Source organism: Nothobranchius furzeri, chromosome 14 (assembly GCF_043380555.1).
Source record: "Nothobranchius furzeri strain GRZ-AD chromosome 14, NfurGRZ-RIMD1, whole genome shotgun sequence".
Taxonomy (NCBI): domain Eukaryota; kingdom Metazoa; phylum Chordata; class Actinopteri; order Cyprinodontiformes; family Nothobranchiidae; genus Nothobranchius; species Nothobranchius furzeri.
The window spans coordinates 18,392,243-18,406,887 of NC_091754.1; the positions used below are offsets into that span (position 1 = coordinate 18,392,243).

At 40.0% G+C, this 14,645-nt stretch overlaps 2 protein-coding genes across 7 annotated transcripts in view; one reads left to right on the forward strand and one right to left on the reverse strand.

Moving 5' to 3' along the window:
• Positions 1-8,673: 8,673 nt before the first annotated feature.
• Positions 8,674-10,108, reverse strand: rprma (reprimo, TP53 dependent G2 arrest mediator candidate a). The gene has a single exon (XM_015966629.3). It carries the CDS (start codon positions 9,850-9,852, stop codon positions 9,544-9,546), a length of 309 nt encoding a protein of 102 aa, XP_015822115.1. The 5' UTR covers positions 9,853-10,108; the 3' UTR covers positions 8,674-9,543.
• Positions 10,109-12,724: 2,616 nt separating this feature from the next.
• galnt13 (polypeptide N-acetylgalactosaminyltransferase 13) overlaps positions 12,725-14,645 on the forward strand; it is a 68,824-nt gene continuing 66,903 nt past the window's right edge. For 5 of the 6 annotated variants that reach the window (XM_015966628.3, XM_070544426.1, XM_015966625.3 and 2 more), the window contains exon 1: positions 12,725-13,873. The gene's annotated coding sequence lies outside the window, so the exon portion shown is untranslated. The remainder of the gene's footprint in view (positions 13,874-14,645) is intronic. The other variant, XM_070544427.1, reaches the window with a different exon arrangement.

Sequence of the window (14,645 nt, forward strand, 5' to 3'; positions counted from 1 at the left end):
TGGATCTCATGCATATACATAAGCCGGTTGTTGCAGCGCTCCGCCAATGACGATGGCGACCGTAGATCAAGGCGGATCAAGGAAGCGCTATTTCACAGAAGCAGAAATTGAGGTACTTGTGGGTGAGGTGGAGAAATGAAAGGAAGTGCTTTTCGCAAAACAAATAAGAGAGAATCCACGGAGTGGCACAGCGTTGCTGAAGCCGTCAATGCTGTGAGTTCTTCAGAGAGATCTGTGGCGGACGTAAAAAAAAAAAAAACTCCAATCAGGATTCGATCCCCAGACTCCAAGGTGAAAGTCACATGCACTAACCAGTCACCCAAACAGAGATCTCCCTTGTCCAAGTAGGCAGGGCGCATGATCAATCAGGTCACAGTGACAGGACACTCACTGTCAAAAACGCATGACATTCTGTCTCAATCTGTCCCCCTTCCCGATATTCTGCCTTCTGTATTCTGCGCCTCAGTCTGTGTGTGCGTGTGTTCGCACATGCGCGTGTGTGTGAGTGTGCGTGCACATGTGTGTGTGTGCGCGCGCATGTGTGCATGTGGGGGGTCTTGTTCTGTGTGAAAACAAAGCAGTACAAGTGATAATGCTGCAGGATTTCATAATTTTATCCTTCTCAGCAGCAGCACTGCAGGTGCTCTCCATGCCCTAAATGTGCGTAAGCCAGGTCCTTAGTCAACTTAAAGTTGCGCACATTTTTCCGCTAAGTTTTCTTTCATAATTCCCAAAGTTTGCATGGAAAGTTGCTTACACAGTTTTCCGACCCCGTTTTGTGCGTAAGCAAGCTTGATAAATGAGGCCCCAGGAGATTAGGTCCTCTATTTTATTTTTTTCTGTTTCTGACCTTAGTTATTTTCCTCAGTGCTTTTCCTCCTGGTGTCAATTTGAACTTGTATCTTTAGAGGAATAATCAGATATTGTTCATCACTTGAGATCTTCTTATTGCCCCTTGGACTGTCTTCCATCTTTTATGCAAAAAAAAAAGAAAGCGTTTGACAGTGTTGGTTCCTTCATCCTGAAGTTAATTAATACTTCCCTTTCCTCAGCTCATGTTCCCCAGTGTTTTAAGCAGGCCATTGTTCAGCCTCTTCTCAAAAAGCCAAATTTGACCAGACTGTTCTCTCAAATTTTAGGCCAGTTTCAAAACTGACTTTTCTGTCTAAGGTTCTTGAAAAAGTTTCTTTACTCTCAGCTCTAGGACTACTTGTCCCTTAACAACATTTCAGAAAACTTTCAGTCAGGTTTTAAGCCCCGTCATAGCAGAAAGTGCTCGTTTAAGAGTTTTTAATTACCTTCTTTTAATTGCTGTCAGCTGCTTTTGACACTGTTGATCACGGCATCTTGTTGTCCCGCCTAGAGTCATGCATTGGTCTCCGAGGTGCTGTTCATCAGTGGTTTAAATCCTACCTTCACAAGAGGCCATTTTCCATTTTTTCTGGGTCATTTTACCTCAAAAACAGCACCTCTGACATATGGGGTGCCTCAGGACTCCATTTTGGGTCCAGCGCTTTTTTCTTTGTACATGCTCCCCTTAGGCTCTATTTTTGAGAAGTTTAAAATTACTTTTCACTGTTTCGCTGATGACCTTCAGATCTATTTGCCACTTAGTGATGCCAGGTCAATCAGCTCATTACTGGAGTGCTTAAAAAGCGTCAAACGATGGGCGTGACCAACCCGGCGGATCTGACAGATCCGGGTTGGTTGCGCCCACCAGAAGAGCAGCTGCTAAAGACACGTCACACAAACACCTGTGACACTTCTGAAGAAGACCGCAGACGACGGTCGAAACACGTAAAAAGGTAATTAGAAACACTTTCAAGTTCGAAGCAAAAAGAACCTCGTTTAATAAGAAAACTAAGAGTTTCACCAAGTCTTTTGATTTTTGATTCTTTTGACCAGTTTCTTTTAGAATCTATGTTGACAGTTCAAATATTTATTAGTTAGCTGTACTTTTGATTCAGAGTTTGGAATGTGGAGGAAATAATGTAACAAATACATAATGGTGAAATGGTCATGCTTTGGGCTTTGGTCATTGACATACGATGAAGGTGGAGAATGGAATGACATAAAAATGTAATTTCTGGCTTCACTAATTTGGAAAGTAGGTTGATTTACTTGCTTGGTTATTTCCACTGGGATTTTGCCACTATATAATCTGGCACCTTCAATTTCTCAAAGCTAGAAAAGAAAATCTACAAGTCAATCTAGCTTAAAAGTTTTTTTCATGCCTCTCAACAACATTCTAGCCTACTTTTGCGATAAATTTATTGTGAATATTTAAAAAACTAAAAAAATCAGTAAAGTGGTTCGCTATCATTTGTTTAAAAACCTCCGCCAATAACACGAATCTGACTTAAGCAACTATTGGACCATCTGTCTGTCTCACTGGACCATTCATTACATGCATTTAGCGTATTTAGCTACTGAACACCACTGGTGTGAGAGGTTCGCCACTCAATAATATCAGAGAAAGAGAAACAGTCAACTGCTACCACTTCAACTTTAGGACAAACTACCAGAGTCCCAAAAACTAAAACACAATTTCAAGTCGCAGACAACAAATGAGATTTGGACCCAGAAAACGGCGACTGGTGTTTGGTGCTCTCTGGTTTACTCTGGTGATGTGGGTTTCCAGTTATGGCCGACACGGCCCGGGAATGAGAGACTGGAGGGATGAGTGTTCCATGATCGAGCTTGAGTTAATGAACTAGTTTGTACTGAAAATTTGCTTTTGATGGTTAAATACATGGAATGACCTTTAGTCCATGTATACAGAGCCGGTCAAAAGGCATGAGTGGGTTGAGCAACTGTTTTGGGGCCCCCACATCCTCAGGGGGCCCCCAAGAGCACCAAGATAGCACAACAAAAAAATAAATGTTGTATTATATTTAAATTACACAAACTAAATGATATTACTCATGGAATAACGATCTACATATTTTTTCTATAATGTCATTTGGTTTTATTTGTTTGTGAAAGCATGTTTTAAGGAAAAAGGACAGTATACTTAATTTGTTCACTGTAAATCCTGTTTTGTCTGCTGATATTACTTTCTAATATTCAAATTAAAATACCACACTTAAATAATACTTCACATTTTAAAATGCAAATTAAATTGAGCCCTTTTGTATGTTTGCTATTCCATTAAAATCAATGCCATAATAACACAGGAATGATGTAAGATAATTAAGAAAAAGGCTAATGCTAGTGGGTATGTTACACAAATAGAGCTCCGGACCCCACGTGACTCTCAGTTAGTAGACGCCATATTGGCAGGTAAAAGAAGCTAAACAAACACGGATCTTAACCATGAACTGAACGGGATCGGCTTGGATTTTACTTCGTCGGAGTTTACTTCACACTTTAAAACCGAAGAAATCGTTTTATATAATCAGAAATTAAATAGACTAAACATCTCTGACCCTTACCGTGCCCCTGGGATACTTTTTAAAAACGCCAGAAGCTGTCGGAGCAGACTTCTTACTGGACCTGGCCAGGGAACCCCTTGGGATTTACCCGGAGGAGCTGGCTCAGGCGGCTGGGGAGAGGGAAGTCTGGGCCTCTCGACGCTACTGCCCGCGTAACCCGACTCCGGATAAGCGGATGAAAATGGATGGATGGATGGATGGATGGATGGATGGACAAATAACAGATTTACATGTAAGTAGTTTAAATAGAGTGCTGTGTTGTTTGAACGTATAAACTGAACACCAAGAGAAATCACTAGTTTGATTTTTTTCCCGTGAATAAAATAAATATGTCAGGCAGGAGCGTCTCAGGATCTGTCTGAGATCTGTCTCGGTGAGACAGATAATAGCAATCCAAAGTGCTTTTTATGTGTGATCTGACAATTGATCAACCGTTGCTTAAAAATTAAATACAGCTTAGCCGGTTAATTGCTGTGATCATAAAACACGTAAACGGCAGCACGCAGAACTCACGAGGCAACGTTTTACGTGATGTTTACTTGTTACTATGAGTAATAAGACAGAAAAAGCCACGCCAAAATAAGTTTAGGAAGCCCACTAAGAATCGTAATAAAAGCATTTAAAATAAATACCATACACAGTTGAGGAAACGTTGGTTTAAGTACCTGATATGAAGTGGTCGCTGCATAAACAAAAACCTTTACTCTCGGGATCCCACAGTTTCATTTTAGCCCGGTCACTAGCGCGTTTTATTACAATGATCCAACATTTGCGGCGCTCCGGATCTTGGGGAATCCTGTAGAAGGCTCATTCCTTATGTTGTCCGTGTCTGTTCTGCATCCTGGGGCACAACAGGAATCTACCATATTTCCTGTCTGATTGAGTTTTCTGACAATAACAAATAGTCTAGCTGCCGGCTTCTACCTGCCTAATGGCGCCGTTTCGATTTGAACTGTTGCATGCCGGGAGAAGTGACGTCAACTCCCGGAGCTCTATAGCGTAGCAGAGGAATGATGAATCATGGCACTTACTTGTTGGTATGCAGGTCCCCCAAAGAAAAACCTTCTTTGGGCCCCACAAATGCTACAGCCGGCCATGCATGTATCCCACAATGTTGGAAAATCTATTTAACTATGCATATAAAGGTCAGGTGAGAAGCAGTTATGTAAACACACTAAAACACAAATTTACTGTGCATTTTTCATGACTATACCCAAGATAACATTGATAATAAAAAACAGAAATTTTAAAAAGTTACAAATATCCCAAAAACATGCTAAGTGCATCTGCCTTATTTAATTTGCACCTATCTCGTAAATTAACGAAAGCAAAGGCTCTCTTATGAAGACGAGACTGTTGTAGAGCTGATGTAGCTGTCTGATTAGAGGGTCAACAGACCCTGAAGCACTTAAACAAGAATTGAAATGGATTGGAGAGTCAATATCAAATCATCACACCATTTTGAAGTAATGAACACCCATTATGCATCTGCGTGACTGAAGGGAATAAACAGTGGCTCTGCATGAAAAATGTATTTCATTTGATGAAAGCTGCATGCACATTTTTTGATAAACAAGCAGATTTGTAACAATTTGCAAATTTTGTTTCATAAGCAGCATTAATTTGAACAGAAAGCTTCTGCAGCCATACAGAAAACGGATGTGGAAAAAATAATTTAAAAGACTTCATGGTTCTATGGGACCTGCATATCTTTCTGACCTTTTATCAGTCCTCCACGGCTTTGAGATCTCAGGGTACTGGTCTTTTAAAAATCCCAGAGACCAACGGGAAAAGGATCAGAGTGTGCTTTTACTTTCTGTGCCGCATTCTTCTGGAACGGACCAAAACATCAGACAAGCTGGCTCTTTTCAGGTTTTGAAAGTGAAACTCTCGTTTGTTCACCCGGTTCACGAGTCTTAGCTTTAACTTTTGCTTCTTCTAGTTCTTATTACAGTCTGACCCATACATTTTATTGCTGTAATATTTCAGCACTGTTTTAACTGTCATTCTAGTTGGAACCATTGAGCTTGATGTTGCTCATAAGCTACCATCATTGATACTATGTTCACAGAAGAGGAAATGACCCATATGTGCACTAATGCACCCCTATGTCATCATGGATGCTGTGCTTTGAAATGTCGATGGTTTTGGAAAATAGGATCAGATTAAGATTCATCAGCCTCCACTGAGAAGGTGGTTGTGTCGCTTTTCTTTTTTATGGGAGCATTTTGTGGCAGCGGTGACTGTGCTCACTGTGAATATCCCTAATTCCTGAGTACATGCAATAATTGTCCATACAAAAGGATTTACATTATTGGGGTCAGTCTTTGTCACAGCACAAATGAGTTTTCTCAGAGTGAAACAGGTTCTTGGCTCTACTACACACACACACACACACACACACACACACACACACACACACACACACACACACACTACTAAAGCATTGGAGCCAGCATTGTTCAGATGTTAAGTCCCTGTGATGTTTTTGGAGTGAAACAATCAGCAGTACAACAGAACCATGACTCATCCCATAACAAGAGCTGGAAACGAAATGTAATGAAACCAGTCTGCAGAGGTTTTACCTCACCTTCTTGCACACATTCTCGTAGGAACGAAGTCATTTTGTTTCAGTAAACATGCAGTAAGCAGTGGTGCCCCCAGAAAAATGTCATGGGGGGCCAGATAGAGTGTTGTGATGGCCCACCAAATCGGTCCTTAGGATAACTCTGGGAGAGTTTTGCCTGTGGCATGTGCAATGCATGGCCATTCATCCATTTTCATTTAAAAACAACATGCATCAAACCAGTGCTTGAAGATGAAATGAATAAGTGCTGGTGCTCACTTAGAAAAATGTCACTGTGTGTGTATGTGTGTGTGTGTGTGTGTGTTAAACAACAGCAGATGACTGTTTACCTGTAGACAGATACATTTTTTTCAGTAATTTCACTGATTTCATCAGAGAAATGGCCAAATAAAGTAACCTTTATCTACATTTTTTAAATTATGATTTTTTTAACCTTTATTTACATTTTTAAAATTATGATTTATTTATTTACTCATTAATTATAAATTTGTATAAGGTTTACTACTTGTTTTGGTTGAAGAGGTTGGATTTATGGTTTGTACGAATATGAATATGATTTACTAAGAGATGGGGGTTAAGTCAGTTGGGTGGCCAGCAATTTTCTAGCGGTGGCCATGCCCCCCCCCCCCCCCCCCCCCCCCGGCCACCCTGGGGTGCCACTGGTACTAAGAGCTCCATACTTGATTGCTTTGGACAGATTCTTCATGTAAAGAACTGAAAGGACATTTTTAGAAGCAGAACTCAGGGCCATTTGAAGCTCTGTGAATGAACAAGAGAGAGAAAGGCAGCAGCCTTGATGCTCTTTGGAGCTTTTAGTCCCAAATGCAGTTCATTGACTGGATCTTTGCTCACTAACCAATCACATAGCAGCCCGACCTGACGCTCGTTTTAGCCCACAATCAACACCCCACAGATGCTGTCATGGTTGAACACAGTCCACTTACAAAGCCAGCCAGCGCTGCATCGCCCTGCTCCTTACTCCTCTTTACTTATCTTACCTGACTGCTGCTGCATGGTGATATTGAGAACAGTGATTTTCTTTTTCTTTGCTTGACCCATAGCACTTCCTGCATTTGGGAAAAAACATGAGATTATTTGATGACATCAGGTGTTTGAACAATATATTTTTAATGACCTCGCTACAGAGTTACAGCCATAGCCCATTTCAGGACCGCTGTTCACAGCACTAAATCCTGCAATTAAAGCGTTCAGATCAAATAATAATTGAAAACGCAATGATTTAAAAAAAAAAAACAATCCTTTGACTTCAACCAGAATTCAGTGAGAGTATTTGTGCATTAGGAGCTGAGGGATGAGCGGTCGATTTCAGTCTGAAGATTGCTCTCAGCTGGTTTTTAACAGCTGTAATGTCTTCCTGCAGACAACACTCAGCTCTTGCCAATCAAAGCTATCACGCAAAAAAGAGAAAAAGCTCTGCTGTGAGATATGCTACACTGACCCAATTCATCCTAAAATGACAAACTGAAAAAAAAAACAGACGCAAGTTAATTAACAAAAAATGTTAACAAAATTAGAGCTATTTTAAAATGTCATGTTCTGTAGATTTAAACTAAGTATTTTACTTCTCGTGTCTGAATAAAAGCCTTAATAACAGTTATTAACATAACACAAGTTACTCAGTCTGAGCATTTCCTGCCTGAGAGCATTCTACTTCATGGTATGACGACTAAATCATATATGTGATGGCATGAAAGTGCAAGCTTCAGCAAATGTATTCAGTGTAAAATTCACTTTTTTGAACTTTATTTCACAAAAGAAGCTGAAGATGATTTAATGTGTCCAAAATCTTTCTGTCATAAATGTTTGAGGAGAAATTTTTGGACCTTAAGACTTTTTCTTTTTCTTTTTGACCATTTTATTTTGTATAATGCTGTGGTTTTGTGAACTGTACTCCATTACATCTTGCAGAATATTGTAGCTGAGTGCAACTTTTCTAATGTTTTTGGTTCCAGTCAACTAAAAATCAGGCATGCCGCCCTTGATTGCATTTTTCTTTTTCATATGTAATTATAGTTATAACAGATCGTTTCTGCCCTAAAAATGTGGCAGTCTAAGCAACTAACTAACAATTCACAATTTCACCATCTGTCTTTTTAAACATGTTCCTCCAATGACATCTGTTGTGGTTCAGAAGTCTTGTCCATACTTTTCCTGTCATGCTTGTGGACATCTGTAATGGGAGAGAATGACCTTTTGTCCAGCAGACGGCTCAGGAGGAGAGCCGGGCGAAGGACAGCTAGGAGACTGATTTTGTTTAACTTTGAGCAAAGCACAGGTGGCCAGCGAGGCAGCAGCATATTGCCCATGGCTTCTTCGTCTTCCTCTTCCTCTCTGCATTGACAGGGCAGGTGATTTCTGAAGCTCCAGGGGAGCTGGCAAACAGGTGAGCCAGAGGCAGACAGATGTTTTGACAGAAGGAGGAAGGATGTGAGATGCTGCATCACAATGTGACACAAGGAGATGAAAATAATGACAAAGATGTTTCATTTTTTTTTTGGACTTTTTTTTTTTTACCATTTTGATTTAAACAAACCCGCGCAGTCTGATATGACATATTGTTATTAAAAAGCAAGAACATTCTTACAAGTTTAGTAATCAGTGGCAACCCCAAGAAGTGCTCAGGGGGACAATGGCCACCTCACTGCCCCCTCCAGGGAAGACAAGCCCGCTAGCCCCATAATAAATGTAATTCATGTTCCTCAATACTCATACATTCAGTTTATTAACATAAATGTTAAAGCAAGTACACAACTTTCTTTTTTATTTTTTCTGAAATAAATTTGTGGAATTTTGTCTTTTTTCTGAAGCGTTTAAATTTCTCAAATTTGAGGTCAATGATTTAGGGAGATTTGGTAAATGTGTTGGATGCATAGGCCTTCAGCGCACAGCAGCAGACTAAACTTTACCCAGAGTTACCACAGGGACAAATGTGGTGTGCCACCCCAAGATATTCACTGGCCCCCCATGAAATTCTTTGGTGGCACCACTGTTAGAATAGCCTCACACTTTCACAAAAATGCCTTTTTTGTCATTATCATCATCCTTGTTCCTCATATTTCAAACACTTTGCGAAAAAGGGACCCACATTGTTTTAATTACAGAATGAAATTATTTATTTAAAGAAGGAAGAATGGATTTGGTCATTTTTACAATAAATCATTATTGAATGGCAAAAATACATATTCCACCTTTATTAGAGGTGCAGAAGGGCGCAGAAAGCAGCCAGTCAACCACATTCCCCACCAGCTGCTGCTTAACAAACGATGCAACTATTTTAAATGACGCGTCTGAATAAACGCGCTTTACCTCCTGCAGACCAAAGGATGTCTTTGTTTAAAAAGGCCACGAAAGCATAAGTGAACACTTCTAGCCCCAGTCAGGGTCCATCCACCTTTAAGTGCTTTTTATTTTTATAAAATGTCTAAACGTGAAAGCAGGGCTTCCTTGGTTGTTGATCACCGTGCGCTCTTCATCTGTACCGAAAATAAGCGTCCCCATCCCTCAGTAGGCTCCAACAATCACTGTCTCCGTTTCTTTTGAGGGTCTCCTGTCCATAACCAAAAAGTTGATCATCCCCTCTGACTTTATGAGCAGGTTGCAGCCCAAGAAGAAGATGCCAAACACCACCGTGAGGGACAGGACGCACATGACGGCGATCTGGACCACCCTCATGATGAAGAGGCTCCTCTCATCCGGTGCCGCGGCAACAAAGCCGTTGTCAGTCACCACGGAGGAGAAGTTGCAGCAGAAAAACTCTTCCGTCTTGTTAAACAGTCCACTCTCTGTCTGGTTCAACCCGGTGGTGTTCATCTCTACTTTTGCAAAAGAGAGAAAAATAAATCAAACTTTGAGCGCGCGGGGCCCAAAAAGCAGAGATGAGAGAGGTTGGATTATCATCAAGTGATGGTGAGGAGTTGAAGAAGTTCCTCTGGATCAAACAGAGCTCTCCCGGAGTCGGAAAAGACGCTTTGGCATCGCATCACTGGGGATTTCATGCGCTGCGCTGCCAGTTTCAGATCCAAATGAATGCACCGACCTCGCGGTTATATACCCAGACCGCCTCTGTTCAGGAGGAAACAGTAAGAGCGCCACCACACGGTAAGACCGCACATTGCAACTTCTGTGCAACGCATTGACATTTTGTGCAAAGCCTGTTTTGTAAAGTATTTGCAGCCTGCTGTGAATCAGCACGTGCACTCACACAGGAATCCATACTGACTCATCATTTCTACGGGGTCCCCGTTGGTCCTGCAGACAACTCAGCATGCATTTGCTTTCAGTTTGGTCTTTAAATTTATCTAGACAATGAGAAATAAAGGTATAAGTACCAAAGCGTCATGAAAAATCAATTTAATCATCAATAAATTGTAAAAACAAAACAAAACTACATTGTTGTGCACTCTCATAAGATTTTAAAATTTGATAAGCAAAATGTTTGTACTTGTGGGGACTCTGGTGTGACATATTTAAATTATTGCTGCAAAGAATAAACGTTAGAAGTAAAAAATAAAACAACGTTTAAAAACAGAAAAACAAGAAAACAGAAAAATAGTCAAACAATTACTGAAAATATAATAATTAATAAAAAATATAAAATTTGTTAATTATTTTTCTAGTGAATATTCTTAATCTGATATTTTTTATTTTGCAGTATATTTTGCCATTTTGCATTTAACAAAATATTTCAGATTTATTAAACTTACAGCCTTTTGCAGCTGTTCAAGTTCAAACAGAGTAATAAAAGTGTTACAGTAACAAACAGTCTTGAGCTGAGGGCTGTTCCACACCGACGCATGAGAGTTATATCTGCTGTTCTCATGTTTGGCAGCAGATGGCAGCATTGTTCAACTTGAGCCAGAATCAGAGAGGTGAGGTAAAAAAAAAATGAAGTCAGACCCCAATTCCATTTTTGGTTCTTTTTAAAACACAGGAAAGGTTTCTCTTTCAAAACACCCTCACAGTGTCAGCTCTGAGGGTGTTTTGCAGTTGGCAAACAAAACTGTCAGCAAGGTAAAGAGAAACTTGTGTTTTCAAAAGAACCAAAAATGGAATTTGAAGTCAAACACAGAAAGAAAGTACCAAAGATGAAGTCAGCGTCATTTTAACCGGGGACGCCGGGGACATGCAAAAGACCGCTTCAGTGGGAGGAAATCAACCAACATCCTTGAGTTTATCCGTCAAAATAAACAGTCAAATGGAAATATCTGTAACCTGCCATTTAACTGTTTTGCCTTCTTGTGAAGATTGTTGCAACGAGAAACAATTAAACTTGATTAACCCCAGAGCCACGCGCACTGCGCTGTAGTCCGTGACTGTAAATGAGGGGGAAACGATTTAATGGGATCCTTTTCTTTTCAACATGGTTTAATGTAAAGTTTCATTCAGTACAAACTTTAGTTACACCAATCTAACGAGACAGAGCCTGGATTTGTATTCTGAACAGTTTATAACATGTTTAAAACGGAGACGTGCGTGACGCGTCTAAAATTCGTACCTGCTCCGCTATTATGGAAATTAAACTAACAGGATGAATAACATGAAATTATTTTAGGCACAGACAACATCCCCCACACTTTTGAAAAGCTTGCAACGCGCCTGGTCGCTCGTGTACGTCAAAGTTATCTTTCATAAAAAGATAATCAATAAAACGATTAAATAAAGTGGATCCAGAAGCTGTAGCCAGTCTCTGCCTTCAATATTCACCCTATTGGTGGTTTTACTGAGCAGGTGCCACTTTTGTCATACGTTTCTTTTTAAAACATGTTTAGACTGTTCAGAATACAAATCCAGGCTCTGTCACGTTTGATTGTTGTAATTAAACTTTGTAGGTGGGGAAGGTCGGAAAGCAGCTCAGAAGCGCATGATTACGCACAAGCGTGACGCGTCAACCCGGTCTCACAGACCGGGTTGGACCTGTTCAGGTTTACGCAGACAATCTTTACATTTAGAATTGGCAGATGTAAAATTAATGCAGTAAAATATAAAGCATTTTATTTAAATATCCATTCATTATTTTACAAGCACCGAGAGCCGCATGCGGCTCCAGAGCCGCGGGTTGCCGACCCCTGTGCTAGCCTACTTTATTGTCCCCAGCAATTTTTAAGCCCCACTCAAGTGTATGGCTATTGTCCCCAGCAATTCTGAAAACAAACTGACGCCCTTGAGTCATGCCCTTTAGGGACACTATAGGAAACCAGCAACTGTTGATTTTATTTAAAGCTTTGCCTTGCTTTAAATAAAATTATCTTATGCAACTCATGCCTTGCAAATGTTCTTAAACATGTCAACTTCAGAGCCACAAAATAAAAAAAATGTCTAGACATGTGACCCCATTTGTCTCCAATTAGACAAAACAAACTATGTCCAAATAATAAAGTAAAGCGCTTCATCTCATGTTCACTTATAACCATTTATGACAATGTATTTGAGTTTTTGTAACAAATATGCTGGAAACACAGCTTCAGCAATTTTTTTTCCAATTTTATTTTGATTTTTGAAAATTATCTCAGGACCCACATGTGTACTTGTTGGTGACCCAAAGTGAGGTCACGACCCCAACCTTGAGAACCGTTGTTGCTAGATCTTGTATGATTGGTTAGAACATTATGTTGTGTTTGCTATTGCCTATTAACTGTGGTGCCATGTTTAACTGGACTGACTCAAAAAGTTACTCAGCTGTAGATGAACAGTATGTACTTTAAGAAGTTATATTAAAATCCATCTGGTGGTTCATGAGATATGTTGATATAAAAACACACAGGCAATCACACAGGCACTTGCCTTTTTGCAGCAGTCAATAAAAATATGTCTCCTTTGCAATAAAAGTTTTTTTTTCCTCAAAAACTATAATATCCATAGAACACTGGAGAGGGGCAAATAGTTGATTAAAATAGATTTCTAGCGACCAAAATAAATGATCTAAACAAACAAACAAACAAACAACAAAAAACAAACAAAAATAAACGAGTATTAATTTATTATCTGTGTCATCAAATAATACAACTTTTATTCCTGACATTATTATCACTTAGGGTCAGATTTATAGCAATGACTTTATTAAATTTAACTCAAGAATTTACATGTTTAAGAGACAAATGAAAATATCACAACGGAAAGAAATCATCACAAAGTCACGAGATCGTTTCACATCATCACTTAGTGCAAAGCATTCTGGGAACTTCTTCCTAATCACCCCCAGCACGTCACAGCATCTTGTGACGACCTGTTATCAGATTAAACCAATTAAATCGCCTACATTAATTATATTCTGGTTGTTTTTAGCGTGTTTATGCTGTACGCGCCCACAGCCACCAGACGCCAGCCTCGTGAGTGACGCCGCTGTCAGCCAATCAGAGACGAGGTACGCGCCAGCTGCAGGTCGGCCTGAGCTGAGGTTAGATTGTGTAAAGTGTTATTTCACCTGTCCTGCGGGCGGCCACGGCGGATACTCCTGGAACAGGTACGCAAAATACGCGTGTCCTTTTGTAGGGTGCGCGCGTGCGCTCGTTTAAATCTTCATCATCTTTAATCAACAACAGCCGTCTAGACTCATCGTCGACAGGTTTTACTGCGGCTCGCGAAGCTCCAGGGATCACATCAAGGAGTCCGAGCAGGTACCAGCCATGAGAGTCTTGACTGGACGGACGGTGTATGCGTGGATTACCCTGGATTACCACCCTGCTCTGAGATGGACCGTGACTTGATACGTTGTGATAATTTTAATCTCAGTTTAAATTACGGACTATTATATTGCACAGGTCTGATCATGTTCAACACGTTGCCTGGTAGCAGGGCTGGAGCAGGTCACTGGTTCACCGCATGCATAATTTAGGTAAGCCTTTTTTTCTGTTGCACTGGACAAATTATATCACCAGAAAATGTGATGATGAGTTTATTTGTTTCATTCTGGATGCTATGTGTTGCTTTTGTTGCAACATTATTCACATTACATGTAATAATTTTTAGACACGTTAAAAGTAAAAGGGGGATTTCATTTATTTACTTGTCTTTGCACTAATAGGATCATTTGTGTAAAATAAATCATTTGTTTTCAGAGATCAATCCCACGATAACCTCATTCTTCTGTGAGGGCTGGATTTGTGCCTGTGTGACACCTGATTGTTAAATACAAACATTTAACCTCAATTTGTGTTATTTTTTGCATTATAATAACCCCATGAATAAAAAAAACATACAAATAAACATACATTTTGAGCAATAATTACAAATATTAAAACAAATTAAATGAAAACAAAACACTACCTGAGGTGGAACAACAGGTCTAAACTCTGCAACCATTCATCATTGGCTCAAATTCACCTTAAAATTTTACATTCACAGCTTTTTTTACTCTCTGATTCTGACAAAGCAAAGGGACAATCTGTGGGCTTTTTAGAGCTGGACTGGTTCCGAGTGAAAATGATGGAACTCCTAAACTTTGTTCTCATCTATCAAAGGGAGGCAGCAAAGGTATTTGTTTTAAACTAATGGATATGAAACAAGAAAATCCGTTTTGATTGCTTCATAGAGTCACTTTGCCCCTGGGGTAACTGTCAAGCCCAGATGTGAGGCTGGTGCAGTTATTTCAGAGTGGAAACCAATTT